Source organism: Rhipicephalus sanguineus, unplaced genomic scaffold (genome assembly GCF_013339695.2).
Source record: "Rhipicephalus sanguineus isolate Rsan-2018 unplaced genomic scaffold, BIME_Rsan_1.4 Seq1265, whole genome shotgun sequence".
Taxonomy (NCBI): Eukaryota; Metazoa; Arthropoda; class Arachnida; order Ixodida; family Ixodidae; genus Rhipicephalus; species Rhipicephalus sanguineus.
In genome coordinates, this window is record NW_023614565.1 from 32,147 (window position 1) to 59,362 (window position 27,216).

The 27,216-nt window shown below is 49.7% G+C and overlaps 1 protein-coding gene across 1 annotated transcript in view; it reads left to right on the forward strand.

Moving 5' to 3' along the window:
* Positions 1–2,187: 2,187 nt before the first annotated feature.
* The window catches only part of LOC119376522 (glycosyltransferase-like domain-containing protein 1), a gene marked incomplete at its 3' end in the record, with an annotated part of 30,828 nt that continues 5,799 nt past the window's right edge, over positions 2,188–27,216 (forward strand). Inside the window, 3 exon segments of the mRNA XM_037646321.2 lie at positions 2,188–2,666; positions 18,637–18,867; positions 19,909–20,018. Coding sequence (XP_037502249.2) covers positions 2,317–2,666; positions 18,637–18,867; positions 19,909–20,018 — 691 coding nt within the window.

Genomic DNA, 27,216 nt, shown 5'->3' on the forward strand with positions numbered 1-27,216 from the left:
CTTTCCCCGGCAGAGTATCTGCAGAGGTTTGAAAGAGCAGTAAAGCGGAAGGAACAGACGTGGGCGCAGTTCGCGTCCCGCGTGAAAACTTATTTCTCCTACTACCTCCAAGTGAGAGAGGCCGACAGGTAGAAGTGATGGCAGAACTCATGGTTGCTGATCGTATAAAAGCGGGACTTAGTATGGAGGGTCTTGAGTATGTGAGACTACGAGAAGGCGAAGGATGGCTTAGGCCAACTGAGATGGCTAAAGTGCTCCAAACTTTCAAACAATCGAAAGGGAAAGGGCGTGCTTCAAAGCAACCAGCTGTGGAAATGGGCAGAAGCCGGCGACACGAGTAGAGAAGGGGCTCTGAAGTGCCAGTTAATTATGTCACGGCTCAGGCCATTTCGCTAGAGAGTGCCCGAAGTCTAGTGATTAGGAGAACAACACCAAGAAGGCTACCGAGCCAAAGCGGAAGGTCCAAAGGTAATGTTAGCCCACGAGACGGAAACTGAAATACCTGACATGAAGTCCTTAGCGCAAAGGTAAAGTCCCTGAAACACGAGGGTGAAGGCACAAATAAACTGCAGCTAATTCCTGTATCATGTGCAGATATATCCGCAGATGTGATTTTGGATACAGGGAGTGAGATAACTGTCATTCTGGAGAGTCTGCTTCCGCGAAGTCTAGTAGAGACGTCTGGAACGGTAACATTGGTGTCTGCTTTTGCTAAGACTGTCGAGGCAAGGCTAGCTACGTTGCCGGCAGGGGCGTAGCCAGAAATTTTTTTCGGGGGGGGGGGGGGGTTTCAACCATACTTTATGTATGTTCGTGCGTGCGTTTGTATGTGTGCGTGTATATATAAGCAAGCAAAACTGAAAAATTTCGGGGGGGGTTTGAACCCCCCCCCCCAACCCCCCTCTTGGCTACGCCCCTGGTTTCCGGTCAAATTTTGTACAGAGGCACAATAAAAAGCAAGAATGGGTGGTTTGCAATGACCTAACTGTAATTGCCATGTTGGAGAACCAACATGGTGGGGCGCAAAGTTTGTGATGTCAGTACACCGCGCGAGGTTCTTTCGCTGTTCATGCGCAGAGCCCAGAAATGTTCCAGCGGCATCGTGATCACATTGAAGCCGGTTAACTGTGACCCAATTATGCTACCTATATAGATGTCATCAAAGCCACCATGTTGCAATAGAGAACGTTAAGGACCTGCATCCATGAAACCACATGCAAGCTATCAAGCTATCAATAGGAATGTGAAAATGCCTCCACAAATAAAAACAAAAATAACATGGGGTAGCTACCTTCGGTCTACAGAACATGCCTTGGTGTTGCACAGTCCACAGAAGATTCCCAAAGTTGCACAAGGTTCAGTCGCACAAACACACACAACCAAGCAGGAACTTTTCTCTGAGGCGCCTACAGTCCCTTGATCGTGGCTCCAATCAGGGGCGGATCCAGGTGCCTTGTTTGGGGGGGGGGGGGGGGTTCATTCATCCGAACGTGGGAGGAGGGGGGGGGGGGAGATGAGGAGAGAGGTAGAGGGCGGGGACATGATTCTCCTTTCCCCTGTTGGGCAGTGATAGCCAAAGCAACCTGACAAAGGAGGTGGATGACAGGCACTGAAGAGAAGGAGGGGCGATGGGGTGGGGGGGCTGACACAGGCTTGTGGGAGGGGGGGGGGGGCGATTGCCCCTACCGCCCCCCGTCTGGATCCGTCACTGGCTCCAATCATTTGTTAGAGTTCTAGTACACTCTAGTTCTGTGACCGTTCTGTGGCTATTCTAACATCTTGACCGTCGAACGAGTTTCCACAAATCGCGTGCGGCTCGATAGAACGAACCGCCTCCGTTCTGTGACAGACCGCTTACAAAATTCCCGCATTTTCCTGGGGGAAGCGACAGCAGCGCCACACGCGGCTGACAGCTTTTTTTGGTCACAGCGCCGCCCACGAGCGCCCGCTTCGCTCTTGCCACTACAAAAACCTTCTATAACACTGTATCTGAACAAACTCTACGATACACGGCTCTGTGAAGATCTGAAGATCCATGAAGATCTAGTGTCACTGGAAACTCTATGAAGATCTTACTTGCAGCGGCATCTCCCTTCGTTCAATTGCAGTTCGTCACGTCGCCGCTGCGACTATTTTGGTTTTAGTGTGGAATGTGCAGTTTCCACACCAGACGGTTTTGTGGCCATTGGTGTGGCTGGTGTGGCTACGTCTGTGTTGTGCACATGATGTTGTGTATCACGGTGGCGATGTTACGGTGTTGTGCTCTATGTGTTCGTGTGCTGCTCTGTTTGGCGAAGTCGTGAGACACTGTCTTCAATGATGTCGGTATTGTTGCTAGAGCCGTTCTACGGTGGCTCGCACAAACAGCTGATTGATTTGCTTAGCGAGGACTTGGGAGTATGTCGCTTGGTCACGCTGCCGGCGAACAAGTGGCACTGGCGCGCGCGCACGGCAGCTCTGTGGCTTGCGGAGTGTATAGAACCGTCAGATGACTATCGTGTGCTTATGGCCAGCGGCACGCTCAACCTCGCCGAACTTCTGGGGCTACGGCCAGACCTGGTGCCGCTGCGAAAGGTGCTTTACATGCACGAGAACCAGCTTGCCTACCCAGTGCAGAAAGAGCAGCAGCGCGATTACCAGTACGGCTACAACCAGGTGACGTCGTGGTAAGATGCAGTGCGCCTGCATGCTCTCGTTGCTGAGCGATATTTGGTAGCTCAGAGTTAAATCAAGCAGAAAATGTGGGACGTAAATGGGTGTTTGCTACAAGGGTTGTACGAAATTCTACGAGGACGTAAAAGTGCAGATCTTGTGTACGCCGTCGAAAAGATTCTCACTATCGCGAAGAAACTGGCGCTGCGATCGATCGGTGTGCCCAGCGCGCGAAGTTTAAACATTCAGGGCAGAGTGGCCACATAACGCATTTTAAACTCAGGGTGTCTACCGACGGGGAAAACCGGGAAAACCGGGAATTCTCAGGGATTTTGGATATTCTGGAAAAACTCAGGAAAACTGAGCTCCCATCATGGAAATCGTGCTCCCATCAGGGAAAATCCAGATTAACTTTATTGAAAGGGAGCGAAAGTCGCGGTAACGCTGGCTCGAGATTTTGTGAACGCATTTTTCAAATCGAACGGCGGCGCGCGGAAGGGGCGCACCTCGATGCTCTCCTCGCCTTCGGTGTGGTGGAGCGGGAGAGAATCGGCTAATGCGTGGCATGCGGGGACCACGAACGAAGGCACATCGTATCGCGCAATGTTGTCAGGGTGTTCTGTGACTGCGCGGTGTAGTTCTGTATTATTTGTCACGCGTGCCGTGCGTTAGCGCCCGATATGGTGTTTTTGTTATCGCCGCGTGTCAAGTAACAAGCATGATTAGTTGTAGTAGATGTAACGAGCTTGAGTTATCTTGCAAGCGGTCGCGATCGTTCGATCAGGAAGCGGATGTCGCCGACAAGGCTGGTATCTTGCAAGCCATCCCGATCGGCGAGAAAAAAGACGGCGACGCTTGTTGACTGTTATCGGAGAGCTCGCTCGCTATGATCCTGAGCTTTAAAGATGCTATTTAGGACTCCGTGAAGAACAGAATAAATTTCCAGGCGAGAGCTAGCGTAACTAACAGGCCCATTTACAGCAAGTGAAAGCTTTTTTTTTTTCCTTTTTTTTTCCGGTGAGGGAACTGCTGAATCAGGTTTTAGGCAGTCGACCGATATTTTGGGGGGCTGCAGCTCGCAATTACCAGCCACACCACTGCTTATGTGGATGTTCTGCTACAAAGCCGAATCACAAAACTTTTCAGAGCGAATGCATAGCGGCGACCGAAATTCGCGACACCGGCACGGGTCCCACTTGCTCGATTCGGCGCGCGATGTCGGAAAACAGAAACGTGGCCAGCATAATCGGATGTGCCGTAATTCAGGCTTTTGCCGTGCTTTCATGCGATCTTAACCCGCAGCTGTATTGCTTTTTTTTTTTTGCGATAGCAATTATATAGACACTGCAGGCGACTTTTTTGCCTTGGCCATGATCTTCCTTATAAAGTCCAAATCGCGATTGCGTCATCCCGCGCATCGTATACTCTGTGCGAGTGAATGTGCGCGAACGCTGCCGACGAACGGGGCTTAAGCGCGAGACAGACGGTACGATTTTCCATGCGATGTGCCGGTCGACGCGGCGGTGGGGGAGAGGGAATGGTGGCTGTCCGATGCTATGAAAGGTCACCATTCCGGTTTCCCCACCGCCGTGCAGGACGTCGCATCGCATGGAAAATCGTACCGTCTGTCTCGCCCTGAAACGAGCCGACCGTCTCATTCGCGCGATGGGCACATGGAGATAGGAGCCGGAGGGTTGGGGAGGGGGGGGGGGGGGGCTGTGCGAGTCCGACAGGAAGTGCGTACTTTGTACCAGCGGGTGTGGTCGCTTGTGCCGCGGTATTTTTAGAAGGGATCAGCAGACGGCTCTTACCTTTGTAGGTGTTGTGCATTAATTACAAAACTTCCGTTGAAGCCATAGTAGTGGCGGATCCAGAGGGGGGGGGGGGGCGGTAGCGGTGATCGCCACTGCTCCCTTCAGTACCTGTCATCCACCTCCTATGACAGGCTGCCTGTTGAGTTTGCCCCCTTTGTCAGGCTGCTTTGCCTACCACTGCCCAGAAAAAGTTAAAAAAAATCTTGTCCCTGCTCTCTACCTCTCCCCTCATCGCTATACCCCCTTTCCTGCTTTCCTATGCACATTTCCAACGAAGGCTTCTTAGGCGCCGCCATAATCCCATCTGGGCTGTTGTAAATATGCGTGACCCACGAAAATGCACTGCTGAGGCGGTGGCATCAGCCTTTGTACTCCCCCCCGCCTCAAAGTAGGCACCTGGATACGCCCCTGAGCCATAGATAGGTCACTTCTCTTAATGCAGCGGCTGCGTTTCCTGAAGGAGTGAGCTGCTGGCCTATATTTGTATAAAATTCCTATTTGTTGCTATCGGATTCACCGTTTTGCTCTCGCGGTGAAACTGACTTTTTATTTAACGTGCGACGGTTTTCGATGTTGCGCGTTCGTGGAGAGCAAACGGTTCGGCTGGGCAACATGATAGCAAAGGCGTCGCACTGCTCTGGGCAACACGCGAGGATGTGACAAGCTGCAGCAGCAGAATAAGCGCAATTCCACAGTGCATTAAACTTGCATTTGTTTCGTCTTTACATATGACACTCAGGCAAGACATATAATTGTATTGCTGCACCTCAGGCTCAACAAAACGGATTTTTTTTTTCATGCAAAAAAAAAAAAATCTTTTTCATGTTGCCGAGCATTCTTGTGGCATTTTCAGTTTAATATTAATCCTTCGGTAACCATGCCTTGCATGAGAGGTTGAATTTCAGTTTAATGAAGTTTCGATATAATGAAGTAAATTGCCGCTTTTACCAGCTTTGCCATATTGAGGTTTAACGTTTCTCTGTGCTATTCAAATGGGATTAAGTCGTTTTTATTTTTAAACCTGCGTACTAGAGAGTGCCATCATCGAGCGACATGGTGTCTAACCATTTTGACAAAAAGAAAAGTTCTGTTTACTCAGGGAATTTTAGCAAGAACACTCAGGGAAAACCTGGAAAACTCAGGGAATTTAGAAACGTCAACTCGGTAGACACCCTGAAACTAACATAATATGCAAGACGCAAACACTGAGAACCATTTGGGTACATTAGTACAATAAAACAAGCTCCTTCTGTCTCATTTGAGCTTGCACGTTTCCTATCGCGGATCAGTATCGTCGCGAATCGCCTGTATGCATAGGCGTACGCATGGTTCATGGCGTAACCAGAATTATACATATATATATAATATATATATATATATATATATATATGTAATATATATATATATATATATAGTATATATATATATATATATATATATATATATATATATATATATATATTAGTTGCTTGTCTAAAATTATAAGTGCAGGTCGCGGGATCGAATGCCGGCCCGCGGCGGCCGCATTTTCGATGGAGGCGAAAATGCTAGTCTCGTGTACTTAGATTTAGGTGCACGTTAAAGAACCCCAGGTGGTCAAAATTTCCGGAGCCGTCCACTACGGCGTCTTCCATAATCATATCGTTGTTTCGGGACGTTAAACCACAACAATTATGTTATTAAAATTATACCCAGACAACGCAAAGGCATCCTAGGAACATCTATATGACATCCTTTTTGGGAGTTCGGGACTTCCTTACGACGTTCAGCATAAGGTGGAAAAACAGCCCAAGTGACACAAAAAGAGACCTTTCTCGGATGTACCACACTGCAGGCGTTTGGGATGTTATTGAGACATGTGGCCACTTTTTTGGGGCCATTCAAAAAGAATGAAACATCTGCTCCCCTTACATATGTTAACTTGCTTCATTGCGCGCGACCACCCCCCATCCGAGAGATCCAGTTGCCTCTCCAGGAAAGCATATTCGTCATCCAATCGCCCACTTTTTTTTTTTCACATAGATAACTAGATCACTTAAAACCAAGCCACTTGTTCGGAAACCAAGCAACATGCATGGAACATCAAGTGACCTTCGAAAATGAGTTATTGCCTCGCTATTATATGGCACTACAATCATGCCAAGAAGGACAAAGAACTCGGTATTGATGAGCGTGTAGCCTAAGGGGCTCACTTTCGAGTGGAGGGCCTTCCATCCGGCGTCCAGCAACAGGGCTTGCAGAGGCAGCTGAGGACAACAAAAACAAAGCCTGCACGTGTGTGTACGTACTGCACACACCAACAGGCATGGAAATGGTGAACAACAGGAACTGTGATGATGTGGATTGTGTGGCCCGTGACGGGGCGAAGAGGGAACGACAGTTCTGCTCTGCGGTACGCCTTGGAGGAGAAGACGAGGAAAAGGAAGCGCGAGCGGGGCGTGCGGCTCGAGCAGTTGGAGCGCGACACGGTTGGAACGGCAGCCGCTGGTCGGCGGTTCGGGTCGCGACATCGCTTAACCAGGCGTCCGGCAGCCTTGCGGACCTGGTGAGCCTGGCTTCCTGCTTCGGGCTGCGTCACTCAACCAGGCGTCCGGCAGCCATGTGGACCTGGTGAGCCTGTTTCCCGCTCTGTGCCCGGTGCTGACACGGAGACCGGCAGCCTAGTCTGTTCCTGGCCTGAGGTCCTGGGGCCCGAGTGGTGTCACGAGGTGGCCGCCGCTCATGTTGGCGACGGGCAGCTAACCTGCACTGCAGTGGCCTGGTGATCTACCGGCCTGCAGTGCCACCATCACCACCACCACCACCTCGCCACGGTCAAGGCAGCGTGACTGTTGACTGCACAAGGAACACCGGTGACTACCGACCTCGCCGCAGCGGCCACAGGCCCCTATTGAAAATCCCAGCATTGCCCATCATAAAATTTATGATGGAAATGGTGGAAATTCTGGTGGGTATGATGGACAACGTGGTGTACATGGTGGGAGTAATGGTGGACATCGTGGGACCCTTGGTGGGCGTGCTGGGAAAGTTGGTGGTTTGGTGGACACTCGGTGGGCGTAATGGGTGGGTGGTGGAGACACAAAGTTGGTGGGTGGTGGAACAATTGGTGGGTGTGCTGGGTGGATGCAGGGATGCTTCGTGTTTGGTGGGAGACCCGGTGGGCAAAGTGGGTGGGTGGTGGCATACGTGGAGATGTGCCGGGTGGATGCTGGGTGCAATAGATGTGATAATAGAAACATGAGGAGCCTGTGTCGATGGACACGTACGTTGCTGATTATGGATGCTTCGTGATCAGCTGCATTTATGATGCATAGAAGTACTCATCCGAGAAAACAGCCGAATTGTTGTGATACAACTTTGTACTCTAGGGCATTGTGCAGCAACTGTCAACGCGCATCTACAGGTGTTTCCTTGCAGGGGCGTAGCCAAGGGGGGGGGGGGTTCAACCCCCTCCCCCCGCGCGAAATTTTCAATTTTGCATGTGTACATATACACGCACACATACAAACGCACGCACGAACATATATAAAGTATGGTTGAAGCCCCCCCCCCCCCCCCCCCCCCGCCCCGAAAAAAATTTCTGGCTACGCTCCTGTTTCCTTGCATTGAAAATGGAAGTGAGAAGAGTTCACTTCTGAACCAACGAGCGAGAGGCAAGCGCTGCACATGACAATTAACTGACGAAAGCCCTAACTAATTGGAGACAGCATAAGCGACAAAGTGCAACACTTCTAAAATTACATTTTGCGTCGCCTACATGCTTGCCCAAATTTCACATAGACACGACGTCCGTTGTCACAGATCGTTGTACGCAGCGGTTACAAGCAACTCGATCGACCGCTAGCGTATTGGCTCGTATTGTTAGCTCGGCGGTTCACTCGCACGAATACATCTTTATTACTTGCTCGGCTCCTTACCGTGTTTCAAGAACACACTTTATCCTCCCCCTTTAGACAACTTTACGAAAAGGAAGCCTCCGTAAGGTATCTTTCGATGTACCTAGGGCTTATGCTATCCAGCATGGCGATGTGTGCGTGGCGATGTGTGCGTACATAGCGATGTGTGCGTGCAAAGCACGACATCCGCAATAAAAAGAAAAAAAAAAGCTTCGAAGCAATGTGCGAGCAATCACACGTGTCGTATTTCATCGAGGATACATATCACGCGTGGAAAGACGATGAAGCTGGCACGATTGAGCCACAATTTGAACAAACATCAGGAGCCTCAGTATCGGCAAAATGCCGCTGTCTTCACTCCTCGAAAGTAGCAAGATGCGAAAACGGAGCTCACCTAGCTGTCGTAAACGCTTCTTCAGTGTGGTCAGCCTTCCGATTTCTTTGAAATAATCCCAACTAGTCCGCTGGTAGTCCTCGGTGCGTAAATCTAACGGCAAAAGTGCTATTATGGCTGAACACTTCGCAGTGGGTGGGAAGGAGTGTTGCGGAATGGGCGCCTCCATTCCATTCCAATTCCATTCCGGGGAATCAGAACTTGCCGCATTTCCATTCCTTTTAATTCCTCGGAATGAAAAAACTTAGCCCATCCACACTCTGGGAATGACCTGGCAGTTCGATTCCATTCCTGTAATTCCTCAACGTAGGAAAGGCATCTTGATAGTTTTATCGAGTTACGAATGAACGCCCTATAAAGCTGATGTCATCAGATGCATTAAGAACTGCAAAAGTACGCGAAACGCATTGCCAAGGTCGAGGGATAGTAGCTTGGTGACATATCTGGTGCAGTACAACCACCCTATTAATTCCCATAGGGGAGTTCTCCCGCTACCTATAGTATTTGCATGGTCAACATGTTTGAACGAATGGTGGTGTTTCAATATTGTTTATGCTTAAATATGTTAATGCTAAAATGACGACATAGCGTATTTTTATGCTGACAAAAGTGCCTTTGCATCGAATACGGAACACTGGGCCGCACTGCTCGTCAGCACTCACGCTTGTCAAGCGCGCCTCGCAAACATGGATGGGGTGAGGAGAACTTTCTGTGTTCGCCTGTGCGCAGGCATGCAGTGTCTTCCTTGTCGCAAAGGGTATTTATGTGTGTCGGGTACTAACCTGCTCGTGAGATAAAGATCAGGGTGTGCATAGAGTATTCAGCACTTTCGTGTGGGGGTATCAATGGAAACCAACGCGCAGGGGTAATTTGTTTTTCCCTTCGGTATCTGCTTGGATAATGCATTTGTTTATACACTTATACCTCGGTTTGTAAGGCGCGTTGCTTATAAATGTACCGCGCTTGTCATCAGCCAAGCCATTTTAAAAATACTGCTTTATTGTTAATTTGCGAGGCTCTGACTTACTAACGTTTGAAGTTTGAAAAACAGCACATACACGAAAACGTGCTCTATTTTCGGAAAAAGCCGTAATTCCATTCCTATTCCATTCGGTGCAAAAGACGCTTAATTCCATTCCCATTTCATTCCTCCAAGAGTGTCCCCATTCCATTCCGGGGTGGCGAAAATGTGGAATGATTCCGGAGTCATTCCAGTTCAGGAGATGGCAACTCCGCCACACTGGCGGGAAGCATTAAACCACACACTCCTTGCGCTATTAGCATTGTCTGATGAATGGTTGTTATTTTACTCTTCTGCCACGCTATATTACATATGTTAACGCGATTCCTTGCCCGACATGACGCCTGTATGGAGTATTTTCGCGATGGAGTTACAAGCGGCAGCGTGGCGCTGTGGTGGAATATCCGACTGCCACGAAGAGGGCGCGGATTAAAATCCCATCTGATCCTAGAATTTTGTGTCTCATTTAATTTTTTCTTATATCACGCTATAGCGATCACGTACACCGGCGGTGGCGGACAACTATGGCGCCAAAATCGGCTGTTGTGATCTCATAATATCTTTCGCTGTAACAAACTTCAGCGCTGACAATGCCCTCTCCACTTCGGCCTGCTTGACAGGCGCGCAAAAGTCCACTTGCGTTAATATAAACATCTCTGGTTGTCACTGTTTTTGTTTTTCGCACAATTTCAACATATCTTTGCCCTGCAATTCCTGTCTGAGGTACGCGCTAATACTACACCCTGAGATATGCTGACATTGCATGAGCTCAGTTCCGAATTACGAAATTTTCTCGTGAACCGAAAAACGATTGAAAAAAATTTCGGTTCCGCTCCGGAACGAAATAATAGATAAAGTTTCGGTTACGTTTTCGTTCCGGTCAAAAATATCGTTTTTTTCGTTTTCGGTTTTCGTTCCGTTCCGACACTCTGGCCACGACGTTCGGGAACAATAGAAATGAAGGGATAAGCTGCACAGCTACGTTCATTCTGTAGAGGTCCACAAAGACATCCTAAATTTGCTCCAGTGGTGGATGTTAAGAACAACGACTGCCGACACCTTCACAATTCGTAAGGCAGATGTGCACCCCTGCGGCTAGCGTATGCAGTGCGAGAAACTTTAGCGCGGCAGGATATGTGATGCAACGGTGGATGGCGTGCTTAAAGCCGGAATCTAGATACTTGAAAAGAATGCTACAACAAATACTTTTTTCGTCCTTTCGGCTGCCTATACGTATTTCTAAAAGTACACGTGGTGCGCACGGTTCGTTATAATTTTTATCTAGGTTAGTGTATTTACAACAAGGTAATAAACTTGGCTTTCTTCCTCTATCTTGCTGCGGCAAGGTGTTAAAATGTTGAAGACATGTGTTACATATCCAGAAGCCGGGTGCACGATTGCCTTTGTCGTTAGAGCATGTTTTAAGTTTCGGTAAAGAGCGCAATAAAAACAAATTGAAGAGAACGTTTTGTTCTCTGTCTCCTCTGTTTTTATTGTACTTCCTATCGAAACTGAACCCATGCTGCAAATCACTTTCCTTGCTGCAATATCTGCTACAAAACGCTCCTGATGATCCCCATTGCATTAGCAAAAAAAAAAAAGTTATAGTATACCATAACTATAGTACTAGACCAGTGATAGTAGACCAAACGTTCATTGTAACCAGTATGTCCACTCAACTGTTTCCACCGTGAACCCCTTTTTACACGAAATCACCGTTGGTTAAAGTAGAATTGTTAGCGAAATATTCGCCAACAAAGCGTAGAAGCGTAGATATTTGCTACCTAAAACAGTTTGCTGTAGATTCTGTGTTCTGGACCTATATTATTGGCTCGGGCCTCTGTCGGGCCTGATATGCCGTCGGGCCGGGCCGGGCCGGGTAGGCGAAACTTTTTGTCGGGTTCGGGCCGGGCCCGGGTCGCGTATTGAATCACCGGGCCGGGCTCGGGCGGGTAAACTCGAACGAGTTCCGGGCCCGGGCCGGGCCCGGGCCGAAAATCACGGCCCGTGCAGTGCTCTACTAAGGGCTGCAACCGATGGAGGTGCGGTTGCTGTACGACGAAATAACGAAAATACTCCCGCTCCGATAACCCCGCGAAGAAATCATAAGAACACGCCGTAAGCAGAACGGAGCCACAATGACGAAACCTCGCGGACCGAAGAAAACCTGAAGACGGAAAATGGAAGCAGCGGAACAAACCGCCGCAGCCGTGATCCAACACCACGACCTCACCGCAACGCAAGACGATGAACTGCGACGTCGACGTTCTTATCGACGGCCACAGCGTCCTTATCGACGGCCACAGGGGGGGGGGGCACCTCCTTTATCCGACATTGGGTCCGGGCAGATAAGTGGGGTCGAGTGTCATTTTGTCCTCTGTATCCCATGGGGAAAAAATTTCAGAGGGGTGCACGGGCCCCGTGTGCCCCCCCCCCCTCCCCCTGGATACGCCCCTGCACAGCTCTCATCGATACTGGTGCCGACTATTCCGTCGTCAGTGGGCCCTTCGCCGCGAAGTTGAAGGAAGTTAAGACTGCTTGGGAAGGCCCCGAAATCCGGACCGCTGGAAGCCATCTAATAACGCAGTCTGGAGTCTGCACAGCAAGAGTCACAATCAATAATCGCACTTACCCTGCGAGCTTCGTAACCTTGCAAAACTGCTCCATAGATGTCATAGCTGGCATGGACTTCCTAAGCCATCACGGCGCCGTCATCGACTTAAGAACCAAGTCAATGACTCTATCGTCGGACAATGACACCGCCGGATACGAATCCATGTCAACGTGCCCCGAACGCGCTCGAGGATCAAGTTACCGTTACTCGTCGCTCCAGCGTCCTAATTCCCGTTGGCACCGAAAAAGCTGAAGACATCGAAGGTGTCATCGAGGGCGATCAGCGTTTGCTGCTAGACCGCGACATTTGCATCGCAACAGGCATTGTTCGGTTGCATGAAGGAAAAGGAAGCGTGATGCTAACGAACTTCAGCCATGAATACAGACACCTGAGAAGGCGCACGACGATCGCATACATCGAAGAAATCTTGGCCGTCAGCGATGCGTTTGTTTTTTCAGATTCTGACGAAGCTACAACGCCCACCCCAATACCCGAGCCAACCTTCGACGTAAACCCAAGTATTTCCGCTTGCCAATAGCAACAGCTTCGATGCCTTCTGCAGGAATACAAGGACTGTTCCTCGTCGTCATCGCGGGTCCGACAAACGCCTCATACTAAGCACCGCATCATAACAGGACAAAAAAATCACAGCATATCCACGGAGTGAATGATGATGAGTGGGCGAAGCTGCGGAGGTTCATCGGTAAACCGTGAATCTTCCGTGAATTCTGCCCAGTACATCATCACCGACGTGAGATCGGGCGCGTTTATACTAAAGGTTCGATGAGTTATGACGACTTGCAGCTCACTTGAATTTTACATGTACGCTGTGAATTTTCATTGTTTAGAAAACCATTGCTTTAGAAAACATCTGGCGTCTTTCGTTAAGCAGCTGGCGTCTTTTCGTTTTGCTTTAGAAACATCTGGCGTTCTTTCGTTTTGCTTTTACAAAACATCTGGCGTCTTTCGTTGGTTTATTTCATCAATCAACGGCGTTTTGAACAAAATTTTTATTGTTTAATCACGCACAGGAGAAATCTCACCAGGCACTACCTTGGAGGTAAAGAATGGCTGCTAATGGGAATGAGAGACAGAAGTCGGCTTTTAGCTAACGCTGCGAATTTTATTGCGATAGCAATTATATGGACAGTCTCGGCTGGATTTTGCCGTCGCCGTCGCCGTCGCCGCCGTCATGCACCGTATATGTATAAGTATGTGTATATATATAAAGGCCCCAAAGAAAAATAACTCAGAAAAACGCTTCCGAAGCGCGGAATCGAACCAGGGACTTCTTGCTCCGCAGCGAGCGGCGCTATCCACTACGCCACGAAACGCAGATCCTCCACGTAGCTAACGGCGAGCGTTATATACACACCATTTAGCGCTGGACGGACTCAGAGACAGAAGGCGATAATAAGCGTTTCTTCATTACCAGCGAGGTGGCGCTAGGAGCCCGACGGGCGCATTTAAAAGTCGTCGGCGAGCTCGCTCGCTTCTTATATTTGCGCATGGGAGAAGCTTGTCCTTCCGCTGTCTGCTCGCGCGGTTTTCTCGTGGCGCGGGGTAGAGGAATGTTTCACGCTTTCACCGTGATGTCCGCGCTCATGTTACGGCGCGTACGAATGTCACTCGAGCTCAGGGACGCCGCTAAACGAACAAACAGAAGATGAGCGCGAACTATCAAGTGTCACAGCTCGACACTTGAAGCACGCTAGTTTCCTTCGCTGCTTCGGCCGCCTTTGCAACAGAAGCGCTGTTCAAACTGAGAGTATCCATTGGCGAGCCTCACTTCGGTTAGCATTAGTTCCTTGCTATCGCATTCATTGCTTCGCCCTTGCGGCGAAACTGTGACTTTTTTTATTGTTCAACAACGCACAGGAAAAATCTCCCACCGGCACCACTTTGGAGGTCAAAGCGTAAGACTGGTTACGCACTACGACTACTACGACTACGACTACGAGGGACGAACGGGTGCCGCCTTAAGGAGCTTCGCCCCTAAAATGCTCGACCACTCGGTTAGAGTCCTTACGGGGTTTCGACGCTAGAACGCGAGGCCATAAAGAAACAAGTCGACGAAATGCTACGCGACGACATTATCCAGCCCTCCAAGAGTCAGTGGTGTTAGTGAAGAAGGACGGGACCCTACGCTTCTGCGTCGATTATCGCCGCCTGAACAAAATCACGATGATCCGGCGCCTTGAAGCTGTACTTCAAGCAATCAAGGCCCCCGGACTCACCCTAAAGCCAGAAAAGTGCCGCTTCGCGTACAACGAACACTTGCTCTTGGGCCATGTCATTAGTAAGGGTGGATAAGCCCGGACTCGCTGAAAACAGCTCGCTGCCTTCCCGCCGCCCACCGACAAAGAAGGCCGTACGCCGATTTCTGGGCTTGTGCGCCTATTACAGACGATTCGTCAAGGAATTTTCACAGATCGCCGAGCCACTGATGCAACTCTAGAAGACCGACGTCGAATTCAAATGGGAAACGGCGCAAGTTCAAGCATTTCAAGAATTGAAACGACGCCTGCAGACGCCTCCGATACTTGCGCATTTCGACGAATACGCCGATACGGAAATCCACACCGACGCAAGCAGCGTAGGACTCGGCGCCGTCGTTGTGCAAAGGAATGACGGACTGGAGAGGGTTATCAGTTATGCTAGCCGGTCACTATCTAAGGCAGAGGCCAACTATTTCACAACAGAAAAGGAGTGCCTTGCCATCATCTGGGCTACATCCAAATCTCGCCGCTACCTGTACGGCAGGCCCTTCAAAGTTGTGAGCGACCACCACGCCTTGTGTTGGCTAGCTGACTTGAAGGACCCTTCAGGTCGCCTCGCGCGGTGGAGCCTAAGACTTCAAGAATTCGACGTTACCGTCATTTACAAATCCTGAAGAAAATACTCTGACGCCGACTGCCTGTCTCGTGCCCCCGTGGACCCGCCGCCGCAAGATGACCAGGATGATGACTGCTTCTTGGGAACCATATGTGCTGACGACTTCGCTGAACGACAGCGATGCGACTCGGAACTAAGATGCCTTATGGAATACCGCGAGGGCAAGACCGCCGTCGTTCCGAAAGTATTCAAGCGAGCACTGGCGTCGTTTTTCTTACGCAACGGCGTTCTCCAAAAGAAGAACTCCTCACCACTTCGAGCCAAGTACCTTCTCGTGGTGCCTTCAGAATTGCGACCAGAAGTCCTCCAGGCCCTACACGACGACCCGACGGCTGGACACCTCGTGTTTCCCGCACGCTCGCGAGAATACAAGAAAAGTACTACTGGCCTCGCCTCACTGCCGACGTCACCCACTACGTAAGGACTTGCCGAGACTGTCAGCACGCCGCCGACAAGGCCAGCCGGACTTCTTCAGCCGATCGAGCCACCTCGGCGACCGTTCCAGCAGATCGAGATGCACCTCCTAGGGCCGTTCCCAACGTCGACTTGCGGTAAGTGGATCGTCGCAGCTACCGACTACCTGACCCGCTACGCCGAAACACGGGCCCTGCCCAAAAGCAGTGCCGCCGGGGTAGCCAAGTTCTTCGTTGAGAACATCGTCGTACGTCATGGCGCCCCAGAGGTCCTCATCGCGGACAGAGGTACCGCTTTTACTGCGGACTTAACTCGGGCAATTCTAAGATACTGCCAGACAAGTCACCGCCGCACAACCGCCTACTGCCCACAGACAAATGGCCTCACTGAGCGTCTAAACAAGACAATCGCTGACATGCTGGCCATGTACGTCGACGTCGAACACAAGACCTGGGATGCCATCCTTCCGTACGTGACCTTCGCATACAACACGGCCGTGCAAGACGCATATGACGCCCTACAAGTTGGTCTACGGAAGGAACCGGCCAACGACGCTCGACGCCATGTTACCCAACATCCCCGACGAAGAAAATCTCGACGTCAGTTTACCTTCAGCGCGCCGAAGAAGCCTGACAGCTCGCCCGCCAACGCATCAAGAATCAGCAGATGAACGACAGCCGCCGTTACAATCTTCGACGACGCTTCGTGGAATACCAGCACGGCGACCGTGTTTGGGTTTGGACGCCGATACGCCGACGTGGGCTCAGTGAAAAACTTCTTCGGTGATACTTCGGGCCATACAAGGTACTTTGACGTCTCGGCGCTCTTGACTACGAGGTCATCCCGGACGGCATTACGAACTCTCAGCGACGCCGCGCACGACCTGAAGTCGTCCATGTCGTGCGTCTTAAGCCGTTTTTTTGCGCCTCAGCGAACCTGGGGACTCTACTTCTTCCTTTGTTATTGTAATTTATTTGTGTATGTATTTTTTTCTTCTATGTTCTGGTCACAAGCATCGGGACGACGTTCTTTCAGAGGGGGCAATGCCACGCCCGCTTCTTGTTTTATTTTGATTTATGCGGGTTTGACCAGCAAGGACGGTTAGCGACGCTCGACGCTGACCGCGCCGCAGTGTTCGAGAAGCTTCGCGATTGTAATAGATCACTTTGTTAAGATGGCGCGCAGGGTGCGAATAGTCTAGATTATTCCAGAGCTTGCGCGACCACCAGTGATAAGATTGGAAAGTTCGATGCGTGATGTATGAAAGACGGCGCGTCCCAGCCATGAGCAGTTTATCGACGGCCGACGCCCTGTTCGCCGCTGTCGGTGTGCAGCGTGTGTTGCTGTAGTTTGAGTTTCCATTTCCCGGCCGTAAGTTCGCGACCAGATAAAGAGTTTCATCTTGAGCACACTGACTGCTGTCTTCGTCGACGTCACGCCCCCGTGACAATATACTATATGCTGTTGGCACCTATCCATCATGTATTTGATCTGTACCAGTGTTGCGGAGTTGCCACTCCGGAATTGGAATGACTCCGGAATCATTCCACATTTTCGCGACCGCGGAATGGAATGGGGACAACGCTTGGAGGAATGAAATGGGAATGGAATTAAGGGCCTTTTGCACGGAATGGAATGGGATTGGAATTACGTCTTTTTCCGAAAATAGAGCACGTTTTCGTCTACGCGCTGTTTTTTTAACTTCAAACATTAGCACGTCAGAGACTCAAATTTAACAATTTAACAACAAGACGTTGCATACCTGCGCACAGGCGAACACAGAAAGTTCTCCTCACCCCATCCATGCTTGCGAGGTGCGCCAGACAAGCGTGAGTGCTGACGAGCAGTGCGACCCAGTGTTACGTATTCGATGCAAAGGCACAAGGTGTCCTAGCGGTGCACTGTTCCAACTAATACTAGCAGATCTAGAGGGTTTTGTTCCCCATTAACCATATTCACGACCGCTCCAGAAGCGCGGCAAAACTGCTTGGTATTCTTGAACGCTATTTTTGTCAGCATAAAAATACGCTATGTCGTCATTTTAGCATTAACACATTTAAGCTTAAAATAATAAAAAATCACCATTCGTTCAAACATGCTGGCCATGCAAATACTATAGGTAGCGGGAGAACTGACCCTATCGGAATTAGTCGGGTGGTTGTACTGCACGTGATATGTCACCAAAATACTATCCCTCGACCTTGGTAACATGTTTTGCGCACTTTTGCAGTTCTTAATGCACCTGTTGACATCAGCTTTATGGGACGTTCATTCCTAACTCGATAAAACTATCAAGATGCCTTTCCTACGTTGATGAATTACAGGAGTGGAATTGAACTGCCCGGCCATCCCCGGAGTGGGAATGGGCTAAGTTCTTTCATTCCCAGGAATTAAAAGGAATGGAATTGCGGCAAGTTCTAATTCCCCGGAATGGACTTGTAATGGAATGGAAGCGCCCATTCCGCAACACTGATCTGTACACAGTGACAACATTCAAATGCAGATGGATTCAAGGCAATTTTCGAGCTACTGTCACACACATCTACAATAACGTTATGACACTAAGGCGATGTGACAGTGCCAGAAAGAATGCTTCAGGCAGCTAGGGGTGCACTGCTGCACCAGCAGCATTCTGGTTTAGCATGCCCACTTGTGAAATTTAAGATGCTCGGGCACCTTCTAAGTTTCCGTTAGTGGGAGTGCCGCTCAAGCCTTGCCTGAAGTGTTCTGTGAATGTGCAGTATGCTGTCCTTAAAGTTCCGGTTCTTTTTCGGCGATCATTAATAATTTTCAATCTGAAACACAGAAAGGGCATTCTCAAGACAAGGGAAGGTGCATATTAAAGAAGTTACTCCGGACTAATACATAATTGTGTATTATCAGATTTGTTCGGACGTGTGGTTGCTCTGTGTTTGAAGCGAGCATCATTTTTGCAGCTTGGTGGCCGACGTGGTGCTGTTCAACTCGCACTTCAACCGGGACTCGTTCCTGACAGCCGTGGAACCGTTCCTGAACCGTGTGCCAGGTGCGGGCCGCCTGGGGCCCCTGCGGCCTCGATTGGAGGCGAAGGCGCGAGTGCTGTCCTTTCCGATCAAGGTGCCACCGTTGGCCCCAGCTCCGTGCAGGGACCCCGCCTCACCCCTTCACATTGTCTGGCCTCACCGATGGTCAGTGCTTCTGGCATTTACTGAGCATATAGCTAGTGGCGAACTGAAGAAACGGTTGACCTTGTCACAACCCATATGGTGTTTCCGCTTTCACTTATAGATGCGAAGCATCTCTTGCTCGGGGGTATGTCCCGCGGCGATGGCGTCCGCACTCACACTACGCATGTGCAACTCTCCTCCTTCCCTCTCTCCAACATCTGCGCGTTACTCTCTCCACTTCTCTCCCAGCACCTGCTTGCGCTTCTCCTGCGTTCTCGCTTCTGTTCTCGCGGCGCATGCGCTACTCTCCTCCTCTAGTCTCCTCTCCTTCAAGTGTGAATATAAAGCGGGTAGAGCGCTGCGCGCGTTCAGTCCAGCGCTTGCTTTGGTTGACTCCTCTGAAATGCGGGCTCGACATGCCGAAATTCTCTCCTGCGCAAAGCCGCGATGAGCGCCAGCGCATGCGCGTCCCCTCCCGCTCTCTCCTCTCCTACGCTGCACCCCTCTCACGCGCCTGTCGACCGCGTTCCCCGCTCGCCCTGTGAGAATTAACGGCCAGGCTAGAGGGAAGACACAACGCGCGTAGTGTTCCTCATCGCGTTCCACGACGCGAGGTCGGTAGCATGCCCAACGAACGCCGACGGAACCGGCACGCTCTCTCTTCTTCATTGCCGTCGTCTTCTTCTGTTTCGCTCACAGAACACACGCAGATTTCTCCGGCGTAGTAGGATGTTAACAATTTCTGTGACACATACGTTTTTGCCCATGTTCGGCTTCATTTTCAGTTGACAAGTGGCGGCTAGTGGAGCTTGCTCAATTTTTGTGGCACACACGCGATAAGAAAACTTCTTGCGCGTGTTGTAGGATTTCATAAATTTCTTAACTGCCAGTATGAAAATCCATGTGAACGTTCTACTCGATCCTGTATGTAGCGGCAGCGAGCGATATGTGTGAAAATCGAGCGGCCGCAGACGTTCAATGTGAAAAAACACAAAGCGGACCTTCTCGTTTCAACGCAATACAACTACGAAGCATGAAGTGAATAGTCAATCCGTGGTGCAGGGAGCATGACAAGGGACCCGAAGAGTTTGTGCAAGTGCTGCTTGAGCTGCACCGACTTGGCATGGACTTCCACGTGTCCTTCCTAGGACAGGAGTTTGACAAGCTGCCTAGTGAGTTTTGTGCTCTTCACTTGTGTCCTGACTAGGCATCTTTGTAACACAGCTTTTGCTGATGTAGGTTAATGGTGGTTACCTGCGGCTAATGTTGTCTAATTGTTGACCAGTAGTGACCAGTGCTTGTTAATTTTGGCTAGTGATGGCTAAGTGTTGCCTAATATAACTTACAGTCGGATAGTGTTGTCTAGTGCATGTCAATTCGGGCTGGTCGTTATTCACTCTTGGCCAATGCTTGCTAGCGTTGATTTACTGTCAGTCAGCACTGGGCAGCCTTGGCTAACTGCGACTAAGTGTTGGCTAGTACTCGATAATTTTTCTTATCTGTCGGCCAGTGATGGCGTATGCTGGTTAATACTTGGTAATGTTGGTTAATGATGTCTATGTGTTGCGTAATATTTACTTACTCTCGGATAGTGTTCTGTAGTGCATGCCATTTTGGGCTGGTCGTTGTTAAGCAGGGGCGTAGCCAAGGGGGGGGGGGGGGTTGGGGGGTTCAAACCCCCCCCCCCCGAAATTTTTCAATTTTGCATGTGTATATATACACGCACACATACAAACGCACACACGAACACACATAATGTATGGTTGAACCCCCCCCCCCCCCCGAAAAAAATTTCTGGCTACGCCCCTGTTGTTAAGTGTTGGCCAATGCTTGCTAGTGTTGATTTACTGTCAGCCAGCACTGGCCAAAAGTTGGTTAACTGCGACTAAGTGTTGGCTAGTACTCGACAACCTTTTTTACCTGTCTGCCAGTGTTGGCTTACGCTGGCTGATACTTAGTAATATTGGCATATGATGACTATGTGTTGCCTAATATTTCATTTCTATCGGATAGTGTTGCGTAGTGCATGCCATTTACGGCTAGCCGAAGTTAAGCGTAGGCCAGTGCTTGCTAGACTATGGACGAATTTCAACTCTGTCTAACGCATTTGGAAGCTTTTTTCTTTGTGCACTGAAACGGGGGCACTCGCAGAGAAGATAGTCAATGGTTTCCTCGCAGCTACAATAATGGTATGTGGCGTTGTTGGCCATTCCGATACGGAAGGAATAGGCATTCGTGAAGACCACGCTAAATCACACGCGGCAGTAAAGCGTCTCATCAAGTCGAGATATTCCTGATGGAAGACGGAGCTGTACATTCAGATCCAAACTGTGGATATGACGGTTAGTGAATTCCGTCGAGTTCCCCTGTGCACATGTCGACGTGCCAGTAAACAAAGCCTTGCAGACGCATAGGACACTATCATGAGGAGATCGGGCGTTCTCATTTGCTCGGTCGTTAGCGCAATTTGATGGTTTCCCAATGTAAAAAAAAAAAAAACTTGCGGAATAAACGACACACGCAGCGCTGAACTAAGAAGAGTTTTCGCTGTAAAAACCCAGTTGTGAGTTCAGCGCTTCGTGTGTCATTTACACAGCCCGTCTTCTTTGCATTGGGAAAACATCAAATTGCGGTAACGGCTATGCAGTAACGGCGCAGGCAGCGCTGAACTCTCAACTCAGCTGTTACAGCGAAAGCTGTTACGAGATCTCAACAACAGCCGGTTGTAGTGACGTAGTTGTCCGCCGCCGCCGGTGTCCGTAACCGCTTCGCGCACAATAGACACTTTTAGTTGGGCGTACGCAGAAGTTGCGTACGCTGCGCACAATACGTTGCGTACGCTGCAAGCGAAGCGTGCTACAACAGTTTTAGTTTAACGTACCCTGATGCGTTTCACTCATATAGATTAGTCGTACGCGAGATGTGAGTGTTTTCGCATGCTTATCAGCGCCACCGACGTCAGAAGAATGCTAGGTCCCAGGAGTAACGTGGCCTCTGTGATCTGCACGCAGGACCTCCCGATGGCCTGGGTAATGGCCACTGGCATACATGTGAGGCGGCGGCGTTCGCTGTGTGCATTTTTGGCGTCGTCCCTGGCTGCATTGGTTGCGCGCGTTGACCTTTGCCGTAAACGTTGAACATTACTATGTGCACACAGCTTTGAAGCTGGGTACACTATGGAAGAATGGCGTTTGATGGACTACGGCCGCACTGGATCGAACACAGCGTTCTATCTAGCGCGGCTGTGTATGAGGCTTAGCGTATACCTTACAGCAACTGGTCGTATTGCAGGCATTCTTGACTTTCCGATCTACTAGCAGTACTTTCAAGGAATCAAAGCTCGCACAACGCTCAATGTGCGTTATGTTGCGGCATGAATAAAAGTAAGAGCCAAGCTCACGTTCTTTTTTTTTTACGGCGTCATTCGCCTAGATGCCTGATAGAAATAGATAGCGCGTTCGCGCACACAACCTGTCGAAGACGGTTGCTTGAGGATTTCTGGGAGACGCCAGGCTATGTCTTCCCACTGGTCAGGACGCCGGAACGTGCCGCTTGATTGTACCTTGTCTGGCATGGAAACATGGCCTTTCAATGTGGAGTACACACGACTTGCATCGGGTTCACTATTGCTGTCTGCGTCGAACGCCACTGCAGCCGCCATGGGCTCTCGTTTCTGGTTTGTTCGAGATCTCGCGAGAACGCAACGTAGTAAGCGTTGCGTTACGTACGCAGCGTCTTGCTACGGGCGTACGCGCGCATCCCTGGAATAGATACGTTACGTACTGCGCATGCGCACTTCTCTCCCGTGGCCGTGCTGCGTACGTAGGCTCGTTACGTACGCCCAACTAAAAGTGTCTAATGAAAAAATATCCAGGACCGAGCAGGATTTGAACCAGGCCCTCTGCGTGGTACTCGAGAATTCAACCGCGGATCCACGCCGGTGCATAGAACTCCATCGCATGAGAGATCCTACACAGGCTTCATGTCGGGCAAGCAGTCTCATTAACAGATGTAATGTACACAGTAAACCACTTTGCGCCGTTAAAGCGATTTAATTGAAGCAAGGTAAATACCCTTTTGGTTAAAAAGAACTTGCAGAAACGGGGGTGTAAGGCTTTTTGCTTCGCCAAATAGCCTTTTGGTTTGCGTGAGGATTAATGTTCTACCTAAAACACCCTTTAGGAGGTAAGGGTGTTATGCGATATCAAAACACTTGTGGCCTTACAGGACAGAACGCCAGCTGATAATTGGTACTCGCTGATTAAAAGGCGTTGTATATTAGGCAACTTTTGATTATTAGAGCTGTCGCTTTTAGTACTACCTACAAGCACACGATAAATTTACGTGTATTTTGTGAATGGAAGGAAGGAAATAACTTTATTCTGAGTCCTGCGAGTTGGCGGGGCGGGCCAATGGCCCTGCCTAAGTGACGGCCAGGAGTCCTTGAACCCTGGCTGCTTCCTCGGTTCGCTGGACAGCCCAGAGTTGATCGTCGAGGGCGTGGCTGAGCAGCGCGCGCTCGAAGGCTGTCACGAGAGGCCGCGTTCTCGTTATTGGCATCCCTCGGCATTCCGTCATATAGCTCCGGAGTGGCTCTGCATTCACATCGTTAGCATTTGTCCGTTTCGTATATATCCGGATATGTTGTGCGAGAGTGCAGGATTCGGATACGCAGGATTCGGATACGTCCTAGTTTGTAACCGCCACCATTAGACAGACTGTTTTTTTTTTTTTTCAATTTTGGGCGAGATGACGGGAATATGCCCTTCTGTAACTTATATTTCTCTGTGTTGTTGCATCTGGTCATTCTGTCCCCCCACTCTCACTCGTCTACTTCGCCGTCACGTCCGCAGGGTGCTGGGATGGCACTATAGGTCGCAGCTCGGTTCGTAAGCCCACGTGTAGCGCTTCGTTGTTGCTGTCCTCCGCGAAGGCGTCAGCGGGCGGGTGTCCGTGTAATGTATATCTTTCTTTTGCGCGCTGGACCTCGTGCAAGTAGAATGCGTAGTGCCTCCGGGGAGAGGAGGCCGTTGGCAAAGTTTTTTGCTGCCGTCTGAGAGTCGCTGACTATCACGGTTGCGCTTGTCTGAGCTACTGCGAGCGCTACGGCTACCTCTTCCGCCGCCTCGTTACTTGTGGTGCGCATTGTCGCGCACGTCTTACAGCGTTTCTCGCTACCGATTACGGTTGCCGTAAACCCCCGCCTGCGCTGTTATCGAGCATCGTCTACCAACACGGCGTCCTTGTCACTGCCGAACTTCTTCTGTATTTTTGCTTTGCCCTGTTCTCTCGTCTCTCCTTATTGTGTTCCGAGTGCGTGTTCTATGGTATGGAGCGTGTTATCATTGTTTCCTTCGCCTCCCTTGGGATGTCCACCTTGATGCCGTGTTGAAACTCTTGAAACTCTACTATCAGACTAGACGAACGCGTTTGTCCTCATTAGTCCGGACGAGTACTGGAACTGGTCCTTGCAATCTCTCCTGAAGGTGTTTAAAAGAAATGAGACTGTCAGTAAAAAGCTGGCTTGCGTGAAAAGAAGCAGTGAATGCGTGCGAAAGACTTGGCCTTACATAGTTGGGAAAACCAATTAAAGAAAGCAAGGAAATGACCCGGAAGCCGTTTTTCTCATATAAAGGACCCCTGCCAGCGAAAGTCTTGTCTACAACTTTTTTTGCTGTAATTTGTAGCTTTGTGTCTGGTAATCCCGGAATCGAATCGTAAATGCTCAACGCATTGTATAATTAATGATAGCGTCGTTAATTGAGAACAATGTTGCGTCAGTTCAAAACGCCCGCCTAAATACCATAAGAAACTAGCGCCCCACAGCGGGGAAGCACCTAAGATCACGTGCACTCAACGTTTGGTGTCGTTGAAAGCGCAGTTTTCAAATCGGGGCCCCGCGCGCGGTAAAGAACGAAACGATACGGGTGCTTCGGTATTGTTAAGTACGTGCCCCCCGCCTCTCCCCCCTACCCAGAAAAAAAGCATTCCTGGCCGAAGCAGCCAGAACTACGTTGAGAGCTTCCCGACAACGGAGCGAGAGGGGTGACGAACAACAGTCCTGGCCGGGTGCCAGTCGGAGTAGTGTGCGCGCCCCGCTAATATTTTCTGACGTTGACAATACTCGTTTTAATCGTCAAACGTCACACGGGGCCTCTGTCTCCGTCGTGGCGATGTCGCGAGGTGCTGAAAACAGATCAGCACTCACGCTTGCTTTAACACCAAATTAAAATACCTTAAAGGCAACGTTCGTCACTCATAATCGGTCAGAAGTGCCCAGGCACGCACAGACCGGGCAACCCGTTCAGGGCGATAGTTAAAGGTACCGACAACTGATTTTTCTCGAGACAGTTTTTTACGCCGCGACAGGAAGCTCACCCTTTGTAGCGTTTGTAGCTGCAGTGGTTTATCCGAAAAGCACGTAGTTATTTTATAAGCAGCATTTTTTTTTTATCTGAAAGGCTCCAAACACGCATGGAGGCTTGCTCCAGCAACGCTGAGAATTGATAGCGATGCCGCTAGCCCTTGTGAAAGCTGTCGTTGTTCTGCTTTGGCAGGAGTTACTGTAAATATGCTTAACCACCTTCATTTTGAGCTTTCCAACCATTTTTTAAAAGAGCAAGCTGTTACAATGAGATGTGTGGCTTTATACACCTTCCCGGTATTTGTGCAGCGTTGTGTGCGCCTGCGCCCAAGGTTGCCTGCGCCTGTGTCATGGATGGCTTGTCCCGGCGTCGTTACTCTCTCGAGCTCTACGAGCCAAGCCGTCGTTACTCTACGAGCCAAGCCAAGTAATCGAAATTGTAACTGTGCATATGCACGGCCGCACCGAGTAGCAGCGCGCGTCATTTCTGAGACGAAGTGTAGGTAGCAAAACTACGTCGCTCCAAAATCTTAGCGACCTGGAAACTGTGTGCACGGTTGCATGAGCACGCTGAAAAGTTGCTCAAGGCGCGCTGACGAGCATGGGGTCATTACGTCACGCGAAGGCAGTGCCACTTTAATGCATACTACTAACGCAGGCTTATATGTACATTATTATGGAGTAATACCTTTAATATAAAGAAACGAACAATATTTCAATACTAACAAAAAAATCGTCAACCGCGTACAGCAATCAACGGTCACGTGGCCGTCTTCATCGGATCATTCATGTTTTTGCCGCCAGAGGTGCCACAGATAATTTTTCGCGACTTTCAATTAAGAAATAAAAATATAAACCCATCTCTCACGAAAAAAAAAACAGGGTTGGTTTGAGTCAGTGCGACGGACAATCTTTACATCAATGGAGTCAACTCATTTCATATTCTGGGCGGTTGTCGGCCCCTTTAAAGACAAAGGAACATGGCAATGCTGCCTTGCGGGCTTGGCCCAAATTTGCCTTTCTGCACCTCCAATTTCCAGTCATTGATTCCTTTAGGGCTTCCAGCGCCCTAAAAGTGATTGAGTAGATACGAGACAGCCCACCGGTGAACTGCTTTTCGATAGACCTTTTCGAATACAATTTCTACAACACTCCGAAAAAAAAAAAGACTGTCAGGGCAGTTGAGGAAGCCACTGACCTGTCAATATGGCTTTTTGGGCTAGTTGGTTAAATGCATCAAAAGGTATCAGCGCTAGCAGACAGGGACGAGGAAGACAAACGGTATATGTAGATCCGTACACAGCCCAAAAAGCCACATTGACAAACTTTATTTCTAGTACCTCGGGCTCTTATGCGTGTAGCTTTTCTGATCCGTGTCGCCATCGCAACATGCTGCGCCAGAAGGCTTTCCGTCCACATCAAGTCCTTCCAGAAGAAGTAAAGCTACTATTTGGCAACTTTGCGCCCTCATTTAGTCATGAGATGATGAAGCCGTCGTTACTCTACGAGCCAAGCCAAGTAATCGAAATTGTAACTGTGCATATGCACGGCCGCACCGAGTAGCAGCGCGCGTCATTTCTGAGACGAAGTGTAGGTAGCAAAACTACGTCGCTCCAAAATCTTAGCGACCTGGAAACTGTGTGCACGGTTGCATGAGCACGCTGAAAAGTTGCTCAAGGCGCGCTGACGAGCATGGGGTCATTACGTCACGCGAAGGCAGTGCCACTTTAATGCATACTACTAACGCAGGCTTATATGTACATTATTATGGAGTAATACCTTTTAATATAAAGAAACGAACAATATTTCAATACTAACAAAAAAATCGTCAACCGCGTACAGCAATCAACGGTCACGTGGCCGTCTTCATCGGATCATTCATGTTTTTGCCGCCAGAGGTGCCACAGATAATTTTTCGCGACTTTCAATTAAGAAATAAAAATATAAACCCATCTCTCACGAAAAAAAAAACAGGGTTGGTTTGAGTCAGTGCGACGGACAATCTT